Genomic DNA, 22,099 nt, shown 5'->3' on the forward strand with positions numbered 1-22,099 from the left:
AATTAGTATTCTGAGGGACCACAGCTCTACACATGCCTTTCACATTGCACAGTGAGAATGGAGTGACAGGAGAATGAAAGACAAAAACAGAGACTAAAGAAGGAACACAAGCCAGAGAAGATCTTGATCCCTGATCCTCACTATAACAACAGAATAAAGGAAGAGATTACAGATGTGGGGTTCTTTTAGTCACCACCATAATGACATGTAATACAAATTCCCAAAGATGTATACAGGCTCTCAACCATGTACACACCCCCAATTTATTTCTTTGTAAGACAAGATAAAGGCACAGGTTCCAAGATGCCCTTTTAGAAATAGAAGGCTACTAGTAATTAGCAGATTAAAAGATTATAAATATCATAGAAATAACTGTTTGTTAAACAAACCAACTAACCACACTTATCCTATTGTTGACTTTGAATAAAAATAGTTAACAAAATAAAAGTTCACAAAAAAACCCTGTAACTGCCAGTTCAGTTGTCACCCATAACCATTCTGTAATATTTAACACCTGGTGAAGCTTACCCTTGCCATATCAACAAGGAAGTTCTCAAAAAGTTTCCAGATATGGTTACTGGCATAGATTTCTTTCATTTCCACTTCAGTGTCCACGTAACAGTGGTTAACAAAATTAACATAGGCAATTTTCACCTGCAGGAACAGTGAAAACACAATCACTATGAAATGGAACATTAAAAACAATTAACATGTTTTCTATCTGCAAAAATTCTGAACGAAAAAGATAAACCTTCCAGTACTAACAAACATTCATAACCATAATAATGCACATGTTTTATTCTGAATATTTAGGGAGAAGCTGGGCAACACATGCCTTAATGTGTTTACTGAAAGACCACAGGAAGAAAAATGAAAAGGTTTTGCAAACATCCTTATTCTAATGACAAAACCGCCACAAGACAAACCAGTAATGATTCTGGTATTTAACTGATATTAAGACCAGCAAGGCCTGGCTCCAAAGCCAGAGGCTGTCAGAAAGCAGGACACTCTGCACTTGCCAGTTAACTGTGGTAGGTTGAAGCCTTGTGACTGGCTTGCCAAATATAAAATAAAAAGTCTTTTGCAGAGCTGGGACTTAAGTCCCTGTATTTCCACAATCCTAATGCAGCACTTGCATCTGGGATCTAAATGGCAGAGAAAGGTTGTGGCACACTGGGACTGCAGCAATGGCAGCACAAGGCTTAGGAAGAGGACATGCCAGGGCTCCTCTCTGGCATGACAAGCCTGCATGTGCACAGCATAAAAATGGATACCCAGTGCCCAAAAATGTATAGATTAAATATAAACATATGCAATTGGACTGAAAATTTCTTATCATGGTCAAGGGAGATGAGATAGTTCCATATGTTTAATACAGTGAAGAGAAAACTCAGATCAGACCTTCAGGTTTTTTTCATTTGGGATTTTTTTTCTAATTACCATCTGTTGAAATTAATGTTAAGCGGAACTTTTGGGCAAAGCAAACATATTTCTTTTTAGGAATAAGATAATTTGATCACAAGGGCAATTTTCATGGTACAGGGGGAGTTTTAACTCCTGCAGGCCCCAGTTCTGTTGCTTAGAACCCCATTTTTCCACCAGGTAATACCACAGTCCTACTTTAGCATGACACATGCAGAATTGTGCCTTCATCTGCAGTGAATAAAAATATTTGCTGGACTGCAATTGAGTTTAATAAAATGAGACTTCACCAAATTCCCACTGACTTCAGCATGGACAGAATTTTATCTATCATTTCCAAGAAATTCAGGCAATGGCAAAACATTGGCTTAACCCAGCATTCAGCTGGGTCTTCACAGTTTCAGCCAGAAGTTATGAGTGCATCAAACTCTGACAGTGGCTGGACAAACCCAAAATAAGGTGTCTGAAAAGCTGACAAACAATGCATTAAGGACAAGGAATGTTCTGTGGAATAAATACTGTCTATCCTTTCTCACTTTTTCACCTTAAGAAGCACCACCCATTTCCAGCCCACTCCCTATGCAAATATTCAACTTGTCAATGCATTATAACAACAAAACTTTGTCTGCTTTCTAAAAATGCTATGTCTGCTTCCTCCTGCCATGAATTGTACCTCAGGAATGCAGTCATCATGGGTCACTACCCTCACAATATCATCCAGGGGCAGCAGTGAATTGCACTTGATCTCTGTGTACACATTCTTGCCCTCGGTGCAGGCAGCCAGCAGCTCCACCAGAGTGATGTGATAGGCCAAGGGCCCGCTTTCGTCGGCTCGGTCTCGCTCAGAACACATCATCTGGAGCAGCACTGGGAAGGATGCCCTGTCATTGTAGAATATCAGCACATCTTCACCACCATTTATCAGCTGAGAAAGAGAGCACAAGGTTCTGAGCACCCTGCACTGCAATAATTTTGGACTCAATGATTTTAAAGGTCTTTTCCAACCTAAACGATTCTATGATTTTCTTAATTTCTTCTTTTATCTCTAGCTAAAACCCAAAAATGAAACCAAATTTACTCTGATGCAGTTTGCCAAATGAACATGTCAAAACAATACCCAAGGCAAACTTCTGCTCTTATCAATGTATGTGCAAATCTGGAATAACTCATCAAGGAATGCACTAACGCAAGGTGAATTTGAGGTTTAATTTCTGTGTAACTCTGTCTTTACCTAAGACAGCATACCGTCTTTATTATTCCTACCATTTCAATGTTTGTGTGAAGTTAATTAATTATCCTCACCTCCTGCTAGAAGGCCAGGATGCATTATTATCCCCGCTTCATAGATGAGCACTTGAGGTGCATTGAGATTAAATCTTCCACACTGCCTCACACAAAAAGCCTGTGGCTCACCTGGAATTGAACGCACCTTTACCCCACCCTTGCTCAGTACTGGAAACAAAAGGAGATTCTTCCCACTCTGTGCAAATTTGCAGGTGGGTAATGACTTTTTCAGTGTCATGTCAGCACTTTCATTTAGCAGAAAACTGGTGTGTGTGATAAATGTTTGATTCTGCTACAAGTGCTCTGCTCATCTCAAGAGGATCCAGAGCAGCACTGGATGCCAGCAGCCCCATCTCAGCACATCTCACTGAAGAGCTTTTCCCTAACCCTATTTGGAATTCTCTCTCCATCACTGTCCTTTGAAGCACAATCCACTCTCAAATTGGATGAAATAAGCTCCCACAAGCCCCTCCTAGAACACACACTAGCAGATCAAAAATCACACTTATTTTGTGAATTAGGCACTTGACCTATTCCAGTCCATATGTGACATGAAATCCCAGCTTACTCAACTCAAGGGTAGTCATAAAGGTTGCTGGAGCTGCTGAGAAATGGAAAAGCAGCAAGAACAGGAATTAAAATTAGTCTCCCAGAATGAAAAGTCAAGAAACATTTCATTACACTTTCCAAGATTTCAACACTTCAAATTTTGAATTCACAGCATTTCTGTTTGTGGTTTCCCTGTTTCTTGCTTATTTTTACTTTGACATTTGGCTGGAGTGAATTGTGAATTCAGTCTCTCCTGCAATTCCTATTTCTCATTTATCTTTGGGTTTCTACAGTATTTCTATACCCACGACTTTTCAGACATTTTCTGAACAATCCACAGTACAGAAAAAAATAATTTAAAAGAATGAGAGCTTAGGACAAAACAACCTAGCAGCATTTTCTGCCATTAAAGTGTATTTTCAGCAAGTTTAGAATTCTATGGTAATATAATGAAGGCTGTCCAGTATTAGAGCAGCTGTTGATACTGTGCAAAATATTACTCCAGAATACTACAGGTAATAGAAAACTGTGCTGCCACATTGATCTGGCCCAAAGTAAATTCTGCTTTCCCTTTTGTAATAGTGTTTGCACTGACAGACAGGGTTCTTCCAGGAACTCAAAGCCTGCTTGTAATGAGAAAAAGTGCCCTTTAATGTTGGCAAACATCATTGCAGACATGGAGACCAAGGAGATGAGAACAAGGGAATCAGACAGATTGGGGATGTCCAATGGATTTTATGACAGCATTCACTTGCTATGGTGCTCCTTCATCTGCATGCATTTTCTAGAACATATAAATATGAGGATTATCCCTCACTCCCAGTAAATAGGAATAAGCTACAATATATTTCCTGTGGGTGAAAGAAAACGCAGGAGGAGCTGAGGCAAGCTGTACAGTCATATTATATCTTGTCTTGCGGTAAATTGTTCATGTGCCCCATCTGGAGGCACAGGAACAAGCTACAGCACTTGTTTAAGGTCACAAAGTACATCTCAGCTGTCTGCAGAGAAACTGTTGCGACTCGGTGGCAAGTTCCAACCATTTGTTCCCTTTAGAGTGGATTGCAATTCAAGTGCCATTCAAATTTCACAATTAGCATCCTTTTCTAAGAAATCATGATTACTTATCTCTAATTTCCTACTTTTAGAAAAACAGATCATTATCTTATCCTATTTCATCAAAATAGGGTTGCTCCCTCCCCCCAGAAAATTCCTGCAGGACTTATGATGTGAATGCTGTATCCAAGTTCATTTCTACTTTCATCATGGAGTCAACTTGAAAATGTAATATGACAGTTTAACTTTGTGCTGCTACAAGTCAATACCAAAATATATTGAAACTGAGAAAATCTGAAAATTTTGTTTGATGATTAAAAAAACCTCTACAAGAGCCTTCAGTGGAAGCAGAAAAATCTAAAACCACAAAGGCACAAGTGTTTGAATTATGTAAATCAAAGGCTTGTAATTGATATTGCATGTTAAAATACTTCAGTCAAATTGAAAAGGTTGAGGTGAATTTCATGAAAGGTTATCCATGTAGCCAGAAGCTTTATTTTCTTAATTAGAAATCTTCCCTCTTGTTTCTGTGGAATAAAATTTCAATGGGATTTCATTTTGTTCATACCACAAAAAACTAAAGCTTACCTCTGATTTCTTTGTGAAGATGCCTTTTAAAAAAACCAAACCAAGCAAAAAAAAAAAAGCACTTTGTAAAGCAAATAAAAATGTTCCTTGGACTCTAATCCGACCATAACTTTTCACCATATTCAACTTTACCCATTTACAGATCTCAAGGAACTGTTAACATAATTAGAGTTAAATGTACAAGTGTCTGCAAGTTGAAGACTTCATTTATCATGCTCACAATATATCAAATCCTAATTGCAGAGAAAGTCAATTAGGTATTTTCCTAGGAAATTTATTGGCATAAGGATTTTTCCACAAACCACTTGGTTGAATTTACTGGTTAGTTAAAGCTAAAGGAGCTCTACTGACCCTCACAGAAATGCTCTGAAATAAAACCAAAAAAAGAGCAGAAACTAGGATTTAGAATTTCTACATGTTAAAAAAAAAAGGTCTACAACACTATTTAGACAAATCCATAGAGATAAGAGCCTCTTGTATGACAAACCCATGTCATAACAGTGGGTAAAAGTGATCCTAAATTACATTACAGGAAAATGAAGGTTTATGTAACTCTGAGATTTCCATGCTACATCATCTACAAATAGACATCTCTGTATCACCATGCTAACACTCATGTTTTCTTTCTAGTAGTTATACAGATGGCCTTACAAAATTAGATCAAACTCCCAAAAATGTCTGCTAAAATATTCATTATTTGTGATACCACTTAAAATACTAAAGCAATGATGCCATTATATCTCATTGGTATCAAGAGCATGAAAAACAGCCTTAAAATACTCAAGTGATAAACATGTGAAGTCTTTGCTTACCTCTGTCATTACCATGTCCTGGCACTTTTTCACATATTTGCCATCTGCTTTCACTATGGTCTGCAGGAATCGCAGGTACTCCACGTGCCGGCCATGGGTCTCGATGCAGTGCACAAAGTGCTGCACCACCATGTCACTGATCTCGTTGCACAAAAGGTAATTATTCATGAAGATGTGCCTCATGGTCTCGGCTTCCAGGAGCTGAACAGATCAAAAACAGCCTCATGAGCACAGCAGATCTACTTTGAGATTGAGAGTGGCACAGGATTCTCGAGTAGAGGAAGGCTCACTGGTAAAGGGAAACTGGAGAAATCCTTTTCAATGATCTCAGAGCCCAGCTTCCAGTTTTATGGGGATTTCTACACACTTCCCTATAAGTACAAACAGTCCTGAAGTGGGCATAAACCAAACCTATGTCCATGTAGAACGTGAACACACAAACACATACACACTACACTGCTAAAGCACTCTGCAGGGGCTTCAGAATATGAGACACCTGAGACCACCCTGGCCCTATTGACCATCAAACTTTGCAATGATGCCACCAGATGAGATGATGAGCTGCTCTGGGTGTCTCTGGGGCTCAAAGAGGAGGCACTTCCAGCAGTCAAATCCCTGCACGTGCAGCCTGATGGTCTCAAAGATAATGTCTCTTTCCACATTAACTCCAAAAGGAGCCTAGGGCTGTGTATCTGTGAACAGTATGGAATAAGAGGAACAAATCTGGAGCAAGAAGATATTCTGCTGAGGACACAGCATCCAGGCTTTCTGCATTCTTGGGGTTTTTGTTCTAGGTTGGTCCCTTGGACTAAAGGCTCCTGAGGGTCAGGTGTGCTCCTAAAGTATACATGTTTGTTTAGTGTCGTCTGACACTAAACTATCCACATCAAGTTTGTTCCATAATGTGTACAAAAAGCACAATAACTGAGATGGATGGATGGTCAGGAAATCAGCTTCAAAAGAACAGAAATACAAGTGCAAGCTGGTTCCACACTGCACCCAAGTTAAGTGTCAGCATTGGATGTGATGGAATCCAGGCTCTGGTTCCCACTGTGGTCAGCTCAGAGCTGCTCACTAATATCATAAAAGAGCATAAATAAAAAACAATGGAACAAATGTTCTTAAAGTGCACAGGCCAGGGCCTGTAATCCTCATACTCACAATTCCTTCTAATAAAATAATGTTTTGCTCAGTAGATCCACTGAGCAGCTGTCATTCTATATGAATATGTCTGTAAACACACACACAAATATATACAAAGGGATTGTGATAAAAAGGTATATTGTAAAGACAATGATTTAATAGAAAATCAGACTTTAGATTAGTTGAATCAAATGGGAACATCATCAACAAACATGTATGAATCCGATTCTGTTGTTACACAAGGTTTATGACAGCAGTCATGGTATCTTCTACCTTGACTTTACAGTCCATCAGTGAGTCAGGATGAATAAAATCAGAGTCAAGTTCAAGACAAGGATGTGACACATATGCACAGATTCTTCCAGTAAACCCCACAGGTTCCTTGGATTTGGTTTTCCACTTTTAAAATGGCAACATTAAAGCAAATGACATAAAAAGCAACACTAAGGGAAATGAGAGAGGAGAGCGGAGGGGAGGCATAATTTAGTGAAATTATTTATGTAGCACTGGGATGTTTCAGCAAACCCAAATTTAATTCCAATTATCATATTCTATTTCAAGTGAAATACTTACCCCTGGAGTTAAGAACAAGTTGAGATTTTTGTGGAGGAGAACTTGATTCTGAGGATTTCCTCGACAGAAATTCTGAAGAAAAGTGTGGGCTAGATTCATAACTTCATTCATCTTTTCATCACTCTGCAGGAAGTAAGGACAAACAAAATTAGCTGGTTATACCTAAACATACTTGTTAAAACTACACAACATCAATTCAGCCAAGAATAAACCAATTCTCCTGAGCCTTCATAGGGCAGGAATTCTCCCTCTGGCAAAAGTAACTAATGCAGTTTCCTTTGGAGTCCATTAGCAGCTGTATGTTACTCTGAATGAAGCCATAGTGAATCATAGGCAGAACCATAAAATCAAAGTAAGATTTCTTCTTTGTGGCTATAATTTCCTAGTTTTAAAAAGTGCTAAGGTGCTTGATTTAAAAAAAAAAAGGCAAAACAAACCACAAATGTCACTCTGCATTAGTTTTAAGCTTTGGCAAACATTGGGTTTTCTATCGCTACATACAGAAACAGATGTATGTGTGCATGTGTGCATACACATACTCCCACACAAATATATCTCTAGTTTCATCCCTATTTTATAGTCCTCTCATGTAGTATCCTAAGTATGATTTGATGAACCACCTGCATGGACAAGCACTATTTTACTGACAACAGCTGCACCCAGTGTCCGTAATATAACATGCAGGAAAACATAGCCCAGCAAAGGTTTTACCACCTCTCAGTGATTCCTAGAAGATCTAGAATGATGTGCTCTTTCAAAGCCTATCTAGTTCATTAATTTGTATGCTTAATTCCACCAAATCAACACCAAATAACTATCTTGTGGAAAAAAAAAAAAAACCAAAAAAAAACCAGCACGTGGAACTAGGTTAGAGATGTCCACCATAAAAACAAAGAAGTTATTTCAGATTTGATCTGTAAATCTTTTGGTCCTAAGGTTTGCCTACTTCAGGAATGGGTACAGGAATGACAGCACTGTGACATCTAGGTACCCAAGGCAGTAAATATTAAATTTTAAATAGAACTGTGCAGGCATCTGTATTGAAACTGAGCCCAAACTCACTATTCTGAAGGCAGAAAATGACATCATCAGTTCATGTTTGTACCACAGCCCATTGATTCTTGGGCTCAGGCTTTTCCCTTCCTTGAGTTTGTGTTCTCTACCACTAAAATTAGGAAAATAACCTTTTCATAGGGGATCTGCAGAAGGTCCAAGACCACCAGGTGGGCGCCCATATTTTTCAGTAAACGCTGCTGTTGATTCCGACATTTTTTATTCTGAACACAAAGTTTGCTGAGTCGAATCAAAATCTATAAATTAAAAAAAAAAACAAAAAACAAATAAATAAGCATGCAACCAAGCAAAGAAACCAGTCATGTCACACAAAACCAAACAAAGACACTTTATTTCATTACTAAATCTACTAATCATACAAGTATGTCAAGCAAGTTTCTTGGCAGATAAACTAACCTCTTTAACAATATTGTAGTTATTGCTTTTAATGCTGTCTATCTGGGGTTTTTTGGTCCCATCCTGTATTGGGCTCAAAATGTTTGATTCCTGTAATAAAGAACACATGACAAGTGGAAATTTATTGCCATTTCCTCAACGTGAATTAATTGTATTTAATAGCAGCAAGTGACAAAGTATTACAGCAGCTCATAAGGCATTAACATAACACAGATAATAAAGAAAGAATCATTTATTCTTTATCCAGTGAGTGACAAGACTTACATTCAAGTTCTTCCTCTGATTCAAATGTCCAGTGTAATTTGAGGCAATTACTCTATGTCTTCAGGTTTCTGATTATTCTGAAGGAGTATGTCCCTAAATCACAGACTATGGAAGTCCAAGGAATTTAAATACTGTGAGGAGATGTAGCAAAAGTGTATTTCAGTAGTGACCAAACGTTCCAAAAATCTGTATTTGCAGCTGGAAAGATTACAAAATCTCTGTGTGAACACTAAAAATCTTGAGAAAGAGCTTAAGACAACCTCTGCAGTTGAGCAGGTTGGAGTTCTCAACAGGAACAAGCAGCATGTGGAAATTAAAGATGTTCCTCCCACAAAGGGGATGCTTCTGCCTGTATCTCTGGATGATAGAGGAAAAGATTTAAAAACAAATAGGAACCATATGTTAAACTGCACCATCAAGTCATGATGCTCTGGGCCCTGGCACCAGGAAAGCCCCAGCTGGGTATGATAAATAAGAGAAATCAAGCAAGGAACTGCCAACACCCACACATATTTCCATGCTTATCTCTCAATCAAAACATGGGAGAACATGTACACAAGTACTGCCACTAAGAATACTGGCAGTGTTGGGGGTTTATCTGCTGTCAGTTGTGGTAAGCCTTTCTTAACAGGAAACAAAAATAAATTGAAATATTGGACTTTAGATGCTGATGCTATAAAGCATGAACAAAAAAATCTATCAGATCTTGAGACTGACTCACAGTATGACCACAAGGATGTAAACCAGTATAACAGCATTTAAAAAAAAAAGAAGAAACAGGGGCACTTCTGAGTTTCATTGTATCCTCAAACTTCCTACTGTTTTAGAAAAGAGAAATACACTAAAACAAACATATGTATGCCAAGCTGAATGTTTATATGTCCTGAAACCTCTCTCTGAACTTTCTTCATCATCTCTGATGATGAAGTTCAGGAGTTCTATAAGTCCTATCTGGTCCTAATTTCCAGTGAGGTAAGAACAGCTGCACCACTTGGCCATGGAAGCTGTTTATAAGAGTGTCAGCACTGCTGTTCAGTGCTGATCTATGTAACAACAGTGGATTTTATTTGGTTAGGTTTGTTAGTATGCAGGCTGCCATCTCTCTACCTGTTTGAATCAATGCTTCGGGAGATGTTTCAGGCTTTTTGCTATAATTAACCACCCTCCTCCATTCTGGAATTGTGGGTTAACCAAGATTAATTTACCTGTTAGTTTTTTCAGCATTCTTCCTTCATCAAAGTAGTTTGATAATCCATGTGAACTGTATGTCTTATCTGGAAGTGCTGATCAGCACTAAACTGCTGAATCTATCCTTTATTTTAACAAAATAAACAATTATTTATTGAACCCATAAGAATATGCCAGGGATGTTGTTACCAAGAGATAATCATACCACTGGGATATCAGTTGCAGATCTGGCCTCATTATGCCCCATGATAGACATTCCCTGTCACACTTTTCCACAGGGGACAGGCTGGCATAGAGATCTCAGGGAGAAAGGTTCTCACTTGAGTATCCCACCTTAAGGAAATAATATTTTCTGAAAGAGACTACTCCCTCTACCCACAGAATTCCTGGAATAACACTCTGCATCAGTCTTAGATCCTTTTTTGCTAGCTGCCAGTGGAGACTCAGATTCCAGCATCCAGTCTGAGCAGTCTGCCTGATCCCAGCAGGACAGCAGTGCAAGGCACATGTCAGTGCCTTACAGTGTCAGGGCATAGTTTTGCTCTCCACAGGCTCCACCAGGGGAATGAGGGACACACACAGAATTTTCAGTTCACAACCTCAGCTTTTATGTGATGTTTGTTCAAACATTCCCAAAACCAAAGCAAGGTGCCACAGACCAGAAAAGATAGGAAGTAAGGGAACACTAGGTGCATATAGGTGCTGAAAGTTTAGACCACTTGAAATCTCACTGAACTTTCTCAGCAGGTGGAAAAGATGAGGAAGTCCATAATTCCACTGCACTCTATTCCAGTTTCACCTTAAAGTTCTTTCACTGAGCCTGCTTCTCTTACTCAGAGTTGTGTTTCTGGTGCTACACTACCAAAGCATCCTCCAGGGACAAGACAATAAAAATCACACTTTCCATGGTCTGTGGTATCTACACAGACCCAAAACACCCTTCCTAGAGAGAACCAAGTGAGCAGGCTTTATCTGATTTCACCTTCTCAAGCATGGCTCTTATGTGAGCTCAATTTCAGTATTTCTTCCTAAGCCTGTTGATGTCTCATCTATGTCTGACATAGCTCCAAGTACTCTTTCCAACTCTGATCTACAGTCTCTATCCAGACAGTCCTGCATGGATGCAAGATTTGCCATTTTTCCTGTGGAGAACTCTGGATACTTTTATAAGAGCGAGGCTTTTTTTCTACAAATCCTATTCTGGAGTCATATGACTTAAAAAAAAAGAGAAAAAGGCCCACAAGTTATGACAGTAAGGTGAAAAATAATTACCTAGGAAGACTCAGACAAAAAAAAAAAAGATATTTTTAAACTTTTATGTACATCTTTCAACAGGCTTCATGTAACAACAGAAACTTGGGTTTAACGTAAGAGTTTTCTGGAATGTCATTTAAGTCCTTGTGCGCACTTTAATGTTGTTTGGAAAAAAAATAAACACATGAGGCATATTCCCTAAAGACATAGAGGTTCATCCAGCTCTGAATACCCAGTATCCATTCCAAGGAAGCATGGATCTCATGGGATTTTTGTCTGCTTAAAGCTAGCCACCTGCTTCACACATTGCAGGTTATGCCCAACATCATACCTCCTACATCTGATTTAAGACCTCAAAGAGAGTACTGACTACCTAATGCTACTTTTTTGCCAGGTAAAAACACCTCCTCACTGTTAAAGAAGAATTTAGCAGGGGAAAAAAAAGATGGACAAGATTCTAAGCTATTGTAACCTGGCATAGCTCTCGGGGAATTACCAGCAGAGGATGCAACCAGCAGATTACCTATTACTGCTCTGACAATAATCTCTCTGATCTGCCAGATAATACTGTGCATCTACTGAAGCTCTGCTAAATCCATACAGACCCACAGATGTCTCATGGGAAAAAAACACTCAAAATATCCCATTGAGAGGTGCCTCTGTTTCAAACACATTGTTTTGCCCCCTTTTCCTGGAGTTTCCTTGCTATCAAGGCTACCCATAGGAATAAATTACACTTTAAAAATGTAGTATAGCTAAAAAACTTTGTAATCCTGACACAATTATATTTTCTATTTCCTCATTACCTTTTCAAGTCATTAAATACATAAAGGAACATTTTCTTTCCTACTAGAGCTGTGCTTGAGGAAAGGAAGGAAGAGAAAGAAAGAAAGGGAGAAAGGGAGAAAGGGAGAAAGGGAGAAAGGGAGAAAGGGAGAAAGGGAGAAAGGATCACATACTTAAGCTTCAACTCCAGATTCCTCCTTAATTTTGACACTGCTAAAGATGTGGTATCAGAACATCACCTGAGATAGATCAGAGAAAGGGTAGGACCTACACTGTTGCAAGAATTTGGGATTCTTCCTTGAAGTGTTGGATTTGCCCCCTGCATGAAGCTAACCAAAAATCTGCTTCCCTATCTAAAAGGCCACATGTGCGTCACGTGGCCTTTTAGATATTTGCAAGCATCCTCTCTCTTCTACATGGCTCCAGCTTTTTTCCCTAATGTGGGCCTCCACAACACTGTATAACCGCTACTTGGCTTTCTACTTCTCTGGGAGCTTCCTTACCCACCTTTCTTGGCACCACAAAAGAGAACAAGGAAAATGCTGTGTCAGAAATCACAGTTATTCATCTCTCTCCACCTCCTCTGATGAAAAGGGAAAAGTGGGAATAAATATTGGTGGAAAAGCCTGCTCTATCTACTCTTATGGCACAAACCTCAGTCACCGCAACACTTTGTGTTTTCCTTAAAAGCTCATGCTGGAGATAAATTATTAAATGGCGACCTCAGTTTGCACTGAAAAGCAAAAATTTAAAAATCCAAACAATGAAATCTAAAAAAATAAAAAAAAAATTAAAAAAGAGGTCTTCACAGCCCTAATTCAAGTTCTACATCCAATCAAAGTACATCCTGAGAAAGTGGTATGACAAGGCCCAAAGAAACTAAAAAATTAGTTCACCTGCAAAATCTCAACATTCTTAGGTCAGTCTTGTGTGGTGAAGAGTGGAATTACTTGTGATGTTTGCAAACATAGGTTTGACTGTGCTCCTCTCTCTTAGTTGCAGGACACTGCCCACTCCTCTTTTCTTTTATCAAGTCAACCCAACTGCCAGCATGCAATTCCCAGAGTATTTTCAGGATGCTGCTGCACACTGTGGCTTGCACCCAGAAAGGAAGGCAGCTCCTGAAAGCATCAGGAGAGAATACTGAATACACTGATAACAGAGATGTTATTTCCTTTTCTGTCAGTTCCTAAAGCTCGGCCAAAATACTTCACATTCTCACTCTGCCACTTTGCTTAACCAGACTATGATTTTGCAGTTGTTCATGAAACTACCTATCAGTATTCAAACAATTCTGACAACAAAGGCTTTAAGCCCACCTCCACTGGCTCTTCTCCTCCTTTGGTTTGATTGTCGCCCACCTCTCCACTCTCATAATTGCTGCTCTTCTCAACCCACAATTCGGATTTTTCTACAGTCAGACGTAGCTGGTCAAGATCAGCCTTGATTTGTTTGTAGTTATCCACATCTTGATTGGACACCAGCAACTGAACCTGGAAATGGAGAAAATTGTGAAGCTGTTACAGCAGTAGCACCAGCACTTATGGCCAGATAATTTGCTTAACAGTTCCCAATCTAAGCCTCTTTCCAGGTGCCTCGTGCAATCTTCCCTGTGCAATTCAAATACGGCACATGCAGGCACTTAGCCTCCATTTATCAAAAATCTTTAGCAGAGACAGAGGTTGTAGTTGTCCAAAACAGGATGGTTAAAACATTTACAACATCCTCTCACCTTCTTGAATGCACTGTGAAACATTTTCAGCACAGGCAGATTTACAGGCTCTTGAGTTCTGCACAGAGTGAACTGTGATGCACTGATCATGATCCTCATAGCATTATAAAATACAGTTACACACTATTAAAGTAATAGTTAGAAATTCCTACTACTTTAGCACTGTACTTCAGAAGGAAAAAAAAAAAAAGGATGGTATGATAAGGGATCAGGGCATGCAAAGAACAGTCAGAATGGCCAGCAATTTTAATGATCTCCTACACCACCATAATCAAATATCAAAAAATAACAGACTTTCACACTGCTAGGCCAGCTTAGAAAAACTTCTCTGAATATAGCTGACAAACTGACTTTCAGGTTAATGGAATTTCTCACCATCTGAGTGGTTGCCAGTTATGAAGATTAATCTCATTTTTTCCTTTTCCTGTACTGCTCAAATTATCTGGGTTTTTCACTGTTATGTGTAGTTCTTGATTTTGCATGACCTATGCACTTTATTTCTTTGTAACGCTCTCTGTTCTCCCAAGATTACTAATGAAGACAATATGCCAAAAAAAATCAGCAATCTTCACGGTAAATTAATAAACACACTTAAGAAATCATACTCATGTAAAAGATTAGGGTCATTGACAACACTGATGTTGTTTTTAAAACCACGTTACATCTAGGCAAATATTCACTATTTTGTAATATAAAGTTTTCATCATAATAATCTCTCTGGGCTTGGCAAAACCTTGTTATTTTACAGAATTTATGAATGCTGCTCAACTGCAGGCATTCTTATTCCATGTGCTCTAGAGTCTTTTTTGTTTATCTCTCCATTAGCCTCTTCCATCCTTCACAAAAACACATTAAGCAACTCAGTCCTTGCTTACCTGGGAATAAAAGCTATTTATGCAACTAAGCAGCACAGCCTAGCATTAAATACCTGGTGGGAGGCCATTATGCTGCACAACAAAAACATTAAACAAAAGCTTTTCAGGTCTTTATCATTCATCTGTTTGCACAGGAGAGAAACCTCCCTACCTTACATAATGATGATACATCACACTACCCAGCTCCTGAAATAAGCATCAGATGTTCTTATCAACATATGTTCTAAAGAGTTACGTAAAGAGGCATCTCTGTCATACAGCCCCATGACATCAGATCTCCCCATCCTAATCCACGGACACATGGAGCCTGCACATGCACCCCTACCAGAGGGACAGAATAAAAGCTGAAAACAGGCTTGGCCCTATCCCTGCCTTCCTGCTATTTGAGCATAGCTGTATCAGGCAGGGGAGCCCTGTGCAAAGACACCTGAATTGGAATTAGAAGCACCAGGTGAATAACAAAATAACAATACCCAGCCTAAGTGGCCCTGAAGAAAAAGAAGTCTCACTGCTCACACGAGGACACTGCTTGCCAAACATGAGGCACTGGCTCTGTCCCTGAGGGATCCCTGTGAGAGGCTCACCACGGACCTACATTTTCCCTAATGGATGCAGTGCCAGAAATAACAATTTCTTGGGGGCACAGAACTATAAGATATACCAGCACATTTGGCCAAAGAAGTCTGCTGATACTTGACCTCTGAGGAAATAACACTGTCATACAACAAACAGTGATTTAGGTAGCAGAACTACCTTTAGGAAGGCTCCCTACATTCAGTTTCCTGGGATAACACTCAGGCCATCCATACCTGTTTGAATGCTTGCAGAACTTCTGCTCTCTGGCTGAAGTGCTTGAACAGCAGGTGCAGAGCCCCTGAGAGCAGTGGGGGGTAGTCATGCATGATGAGGTGAATGAGGACCCGTAAAAAAGTTCTGCCCCCTTCATCATCAAGCTGAACTGCATTCTTCTCCTTTCTGCAAGAGAAATGGGGAAAAAGGACCAAATAAAGTAAAGTAAATAAGAAAAAATAAAAGCTCTTGTGATAAATATACACAATCTTCACTCGACTGAGCTCTTAAAATCAAATTAAATATGCTTCAGGAAGGAAATTATAAATATGACTTTAATATATTTTACAAGGACTTCTATCCTACAGTTATTGCAGCAATCTTATAGCACAATGAACACTATAGAGCAGAAGTTATCTAAGAAATGTGTCAAACATTGTGATTAAAACCTATATTGTAAAAGCATTCATTTATGTCATGGATAAATTGAGCCAGATACATCCCCAATCCAAATTAAACGAAGTAAACTGCATTTCCTCAGAGATTAATTTGACCCTTTCCTTTTCACTTCCTCCCTTTTCATCTGCTATTAAAATTTCATTTGAGACAAAATAAGATGAAAAATAGCAAGAGTTACCAAAAGCATCATATTTCTAGAATCATATTCCTAATGTGGAACAGCAGAAAGCAGATTTACACTTAACATATCAAAGCAGAAATAATGTTTCCAAGAAACCATTGGGTCTCTCTGGTCATTTTAAACATACAGATGCCAAGGGCTGTGTGTTGCTTCACAGTGTGGGAGTTCAGGAGAGGCCTAGAGGCATTGCTTGTGCTGGTAAAGATTGAGAATGCACGAGGGACTGAGAAAGGAAAGATCACAGTGCCCATATTGCTGATCCTTCTCCTTAGCTCCAAGAAAAACTTTAAAGTCTACGGCCTTGTCTAAATGGAATTAATTTTTACTGGTATAATTATACTCGTAAAATTAAACCAATATAGTGATAATGATAATAACTCTCCAGTGTGAGTGTTTTCCATGGGTTACTTTTTTCTGTTCACAGCATAGTTGAAATACTTCCAAAACTCTGCAAGCATAAATTGTGATCTACAGGCCTGTGGTGGACCAGGAGATCATGGCAAGTGGTCCACTCCTGATCTGAGGAGTTACAGGAGAGATTACTGTTGGCACGATTTTCCCAAGGAGTTTGAACACCAAGTGCAATGACAACAGGTCATGCAATCTATGAGAAATCCTGAGGGCCAACAGCAAGCTGCTGATCCAGAAAATTTGGGGCTGTAGCCATAAGACACACCAGAAAAAGAGTGGCTTTTCAGCACCCATGTGAAGCATTATAAGATAAATAGAAAATTAGTGTGGTTCAGCCTAATACACCTTACACCATTCCCCAGCTGCCTTTGGGAACATGACAAAATCTTTCTACCAACTCTCTTACAACTAAGAGGGTGCTCATAGCCAATCCCACAGCCATCCAAGCCAGCTGGGCTCTTTGCTTGATTGAAATCCAGGTCTTTCCTGGCATGTTTCTGTTCAAGTGTGGCTTATACAACTAACAAGCAGGCAAAGGAAGAGAAAGAGCTATAAAAATAAGCACAGAATAAACAGAGATTGGCCATGAGAAATAGTGACATGAACAAAAAGATATATAAATATACATAGAGATAAAACTTCAGAGAATATACCTGCCAGCAAACATGGTTTCAGCCTGAGCTGCAATTTCTTCTATGTCAGGAACAATTGCTGGGGAAAAAAATCAGAAGAAAAAATTGAAAAAAAAAAAAGATAGGAAAAAAAAAAAAAGCCAGTGATCACCATTTAATCTGCACAGCAAAATGGAATTCTGTTCCTCTTTAAAGCAGATGGTATCAAGTAAAGGTCTAACTAGTTGTTCCCAACTACCCAAAATTTGCTTTCTGCAAGAGTAGCAGAGAACAAACAGGATATGGGGCAGAGGTAAATTGTGTATTACTATTCCTGAGGAAGAGAATTGTGGTGATGAACCAAAGTCACATGGTGATAGGAGCTGTACTAGCCACCAGCAGTGTCCCAGAAATGACACAGATTGTCAAACTTTTAAATTTTTTCATACATTTTCTTCTTTTTTCTTGAGCCAATCCCAGCAAAGCATATACATGAACTTTAGAATATTTACCATAAACCCAGTTATTTGCCACATCACCATTTTGCTTTAGTATGGCTTTAATATGACTTAATTTAATATACTTAAGACTTCAGTACCCCTATATTGTACATATACCCACACCCAGCTAAAGCAATTCTCCCCTAATTGCAGGTGTTCATACAGACATTTTGAGCACTTCTGTGTGCATAGGAAGGCTCCCTGGAAAGCCAAATCATTCTGTACCACATTCACCTGACTTAAACCTGGCCTCATCCATCCCCAGCCATTCCCCACTTGCCACCATGCAGTGTTTTGGGAAGAGCACAGATTAAAAGAACAAAATATGATAGTGGGGAAAAAGGAATCACTTTTTTTTGTTAGAGGAGGAGGACAGGCGAGCAAAAAAAAAAAAGTGGAATTCCTTAATTTTTTTATTTTTTCACAAGCTTTTCAACATGCAGCAGCCTGTGTCATTCTGCTACAGTTGAGCTCAGTGTTTGCAGTTGCCTAGCCAGAATTACTTTGCGTTGAAAGAAAATAGCAAGGTTTACCTGAGACAGTCCCTGGTGTGTCAGGTGGGGATGTTGTTGAGCAGTCAATGTTTTCAGTGTTTTCCCCAAACTCTCTCTTATAGACAGACAGCATGTAGGATATTCTGTAGTCCAGTCTAACACTGAGAATAAACTACAAGAACAAAAAAGTGAAGTAAATAAATTCAAGTTACTATGAAAAAAAACATTCCAATAAATTCACCAGTTTTCTGTGATTCCTTTCTTTATCCTGCCTATCCTGAGACATGTTGAACTCTGCCCTATGGATTGCCTGAGTACCACTGGGTGCGTGCAGGGACTCCAACACGCTGCCTTGTCCTCACTGCCTGCGAGCCAGATCAGAACCTTCAAACCCATGCGGACATCAATTATTTCATATTTCAGCTGGACTTCCAATGCCCCACGGAGTGGAATAGAGAGCAAACACAACAGGCTCAAGGCTCACCCTTCTCAGATACCTGAAAAATGCCTTTTTGTTCCTCAGCTGTGAAACTAGAAACTCATACAGGAAAAATCCTAATTCAGACCTGGAAGTACTACTTTTATATTGGAATAGTGAGGAAAATAACTACGATGGAAGCATTAGTATGAAATTAAGGGCTGACACTTATACATATGGATGCTTCTTACCCATAGAAAATCCAAGCATGTAATCAAACACCTTTAAGATTATTTAACGTATTTTACAGTCAGTGGCTATGAAAGACATAGGCTGAGTTTTCAAGGCTGAGGTGAAAGGTGATTTGAAAGGTGACTTAGCAAACAATGGCAACCAGTTTCTTTGATCTACGGCTAAAGCCAAACATGCTTCCCAGACCCACAGTAATGGGATTTGTCTATTTTATTTTGGTTCCATTATTAAGTTGCCCAGAATTGTACAAACAAGATTTTTTAAAATAAAAATTTCCCAAGTCCACACATAGTCAACTAAGTCTATCAGACCATCTGTTTAATTCCGGCTGAGTGCAGAACAGAAATCATAAGTTAAACAGTCTTTACTTAAAGCAACAGGAAGCTATGTCAAGAATTAAATTACTATAAACTGAAATATTTCTGAGAATAGAATAGCTTTAATCACTGTTGTACTTGCTATGCATGTTAGAACAATAAATCTAAAATATTCTTACTCACCGTTGAGGCTAATAACACAGTAATGAAAGGTAACATGATTTAAATTAATCCTTCCTCATTGCATTTTAAATGAAACCGAATTATTTTGTATTTCTTGTCGGCTAGGATCATATATATGCACATTTACTGGGATTCACCCAGCATATGACAACTTGTTTATCTGAAGTAATTTGACCATTTGACCAATCCTCAATTGCCAAACCACAGATTAAGTAAGAAATTAGGATTAAGTGCTCTTCAATCCTGAGTGCTCTTGCAATAAATGTGCTGTGAAAAAGGAATGGATGAGATAAAATGCGATTCCCTCAGGGAATGCACAGGACAAGGTCCTGGAATCATCCTCCTAGGCATCAACCAGTAAAGCAGCATAGTGTGGAGAGAAATTCAGTCATACAAACAAGGAAAATGAAAAGCAATACAAGTGAATGGTGTTATTTAGGTCATATAATTTCATAGCACTATCTTTCACTATAAGTTTTAAAGTAAAGACCTACAACCAAAGAATGCAGTATTGAGTATATTCTAACAGTCGATAGCCTTTCAGATGACAAGTAATTAGAGTAATTGACATAATTTATGAGCAGTCAGAACAAATTGAATCCTTCAAAAGTGACATTGGTACCAAGGAATCCAGAGAATTTACAGAAAATACTGAAACATTCCTTCAGGGCCCAAGCACTGCAGAAAGCAGGATTCGATACACAGAGCAAGCGTGTGCCACTTCACTTATTAACAGCACCAAGTGAAAACTGCATCTCAGGAGGCAGGCTGGTGTCACCCAGCTTGTCAGGTCAGCTGGGAGAAAAGCACAGCAGCCCACAGACTGTTCTCAGCCCAACAGTGGAAATCTGAAATGCATTAAATGCACCAAGTCTGCAGCCTCGCACAACTTCAGTAGGGCCAGGGCCAATTCTGCCCTTTATCCAACTACTGCAACAGAGGGATCAAATGCTTAAATCAAGCAACCACCCCAGTGTTAAGTATGTGAAAGAAACTGGAAACAGATATGCTGTCTTAAGGAAACATTAGTGAGGCAGATTAGAGGACAAGTTGTTATTGCAGAGTTATAGTGAGAAAGTACCTGCAGCATCCTGTTCCTTCAAAAGTGAAGCTGGTACAACAGGATGAGGACTACAACTGTGCAATTGTTCACACAGAAGACTATCCTTCCTCATGTCAAGGAGTTATTTCTACAATGAGCAGCCAGTGAATACTAAGAACGTGGGTAACAGAACTGGCCGCTACATGAGTAACAAACCCTGAAATGACTGCTGTGTAATATATCACCCCTCATTATTACCTGCAAAATCTCAATGATTTTCAATTTGGTGTCCATTACAATCACATCTTCACTGTCTGCAGTGCTGGCTTGCTTGCTTGGGTGAATGCTTGGCTGTATGTCAGGAGTACTGATGGGAAATACAGACCCTCTACTCAGCACCATTTGGGTCATCATCTCTCCTACCCCATGGATTGTCCTCATGACGTTGTTCCCTGTGCATTAAACAAAAACAGACACGTTTCCTAGGACTAAAGCAAGTTTACAATGCTATATAGCAGATACATACCCATGTTGTCAAACCCCTTTTCAGTCTCAAAAGGCATATTGAAAAAGAAGCCCTCATTTCCTGAGTTCATTCAAACTACCCAATTAGGCAAGAATTTCCTATGCTGATTTTCCAAGATATCATTTCTTACAGGTCAACAGATGGTAAATATGCCAAAATATTTCCAGAGGTCTGTTAACATGCTCAACAAATTATAAAAAGTAGAACTAAAGAAATCTCACTCATTCCTTTGCCTGAAGATATATTATCCACATCCAAGATAATTTCTTAAAGGTTTATTTAACTTGTTTTTAAGAATATTTGCAAATCGAGTGTTGCATATCCAGTATTATAGAACATCCCTAGGCAAGCAATTCCAGCACCTGACTATGCTTATCGTTAGAAAACTTTTATTGGTATTTTATTAATACCATCTATTGCTGCAATTTGGAGACATATTGGAGGAGTTTTAGCTGTCACATTGAAGGAGAGTAAAGAGATGAGGTTTTGCCAGTCTGATCAATCTCTTTGTGTGGTTCAAACAAGAGGGCACAACCCAAACCAAACTAACACAACCAGCCAACCATCCCCCTTAAAAAAAAAAAAAGTCCCAGGATTATGCCAGGCTTGAAGGCTGTCCTGAAGGTTAAACTGGTATCTGTAATCACAGTGCCTTTTGTAAGTTATTCATGAGGGAGAAAATTATTTCATACTTACGTGGTAAAACCTTTATCTAGATTGCAATGGTACACTGAAAAAATCTACCAAGAAATACCACCTGTTCCCACCAGATTATACTGGTCTTTGTTATGAATAGAAAATTGTAATTTTTTTTAGTTTCAGAGTTAAAAAAACCAAGCCAGACCGAGTCAGCCTCCTTTAGGTTCGCTGCCGAAGGAAAACTTTTCAAATACCTGTTAATGGCGGGTGATTAACTGATT

At 39.0% G+C, this 22,099-nt stretch overlaps 1 protein-coding gene across 7 annotated transcripts in view; it reads right to left on the reverse strand.

Annotated features, from left to right (window-relative positions):
- Positions 1-22,099, reverse strand: part of ITPR2 (inositol 1,4,5-trisphosphate receptor type 2) — a 244,485-nt gene that overhangs the window by 129,598 nt on the left and 92,788 nt on the right. For all 7 annotated transcript variants that reach the window (XM_039708068.1, XM_039708067.1, XM_039708063.1 and 4 more), the window contains 11 exons: positions 20,912-21,105; positions 18,481-18,613; positions 17,490-17,547; positions 15,806-15,971; positions 13,709-13,882; positions 8,898-8,987; positions 8,612-8,737; positions 7,428-7,550; positions 5,712-5,912; positions 2,096-2,347; positions 529-654 (listed from right to left, as the gene is read on the reverse strand). In XM_039708068.1, the coding sequence (XP_039564002.1) occupies positions 529-654; positions 2,096-2,347; positions 5,712-5,912; positions 7,428-7,550; positions 8,612-8,737; positions 8,898-8,987; positions 13,709-13,882; positions 15,806-15,971; positions 17,490-17,547; positions 18,481-18,613; positions 20,912-21,105 (1,643 nt within the window). The remainder of the gene's footprint in view (positions 1-528; positions 655-2,095; positions 2,348-5,711; positions 5,913-7,427; positions 7,551-8,611; positions 8,738-8,897; positions 8,988-13,708; positions 13,883-15,805; positions 15,972-17,489; positions 17,548-18,480; positions 18,614-20,911; positions 21,106-22,099) is intronic.

This window comes from Passer montanus, unplaced genomic scaffold (assembly GCF_014805655.1).
Source record: "Passer montanus isolate IOZ18808 unplaced genomic scaffold, ASM1480565v1 scaffold20, whole genome shotgun sequence".
NCBI lineage: Eukaryota > Metazoa > Chordata > Aves > Passeriformes > Passeridae > Passer > Passer montanus.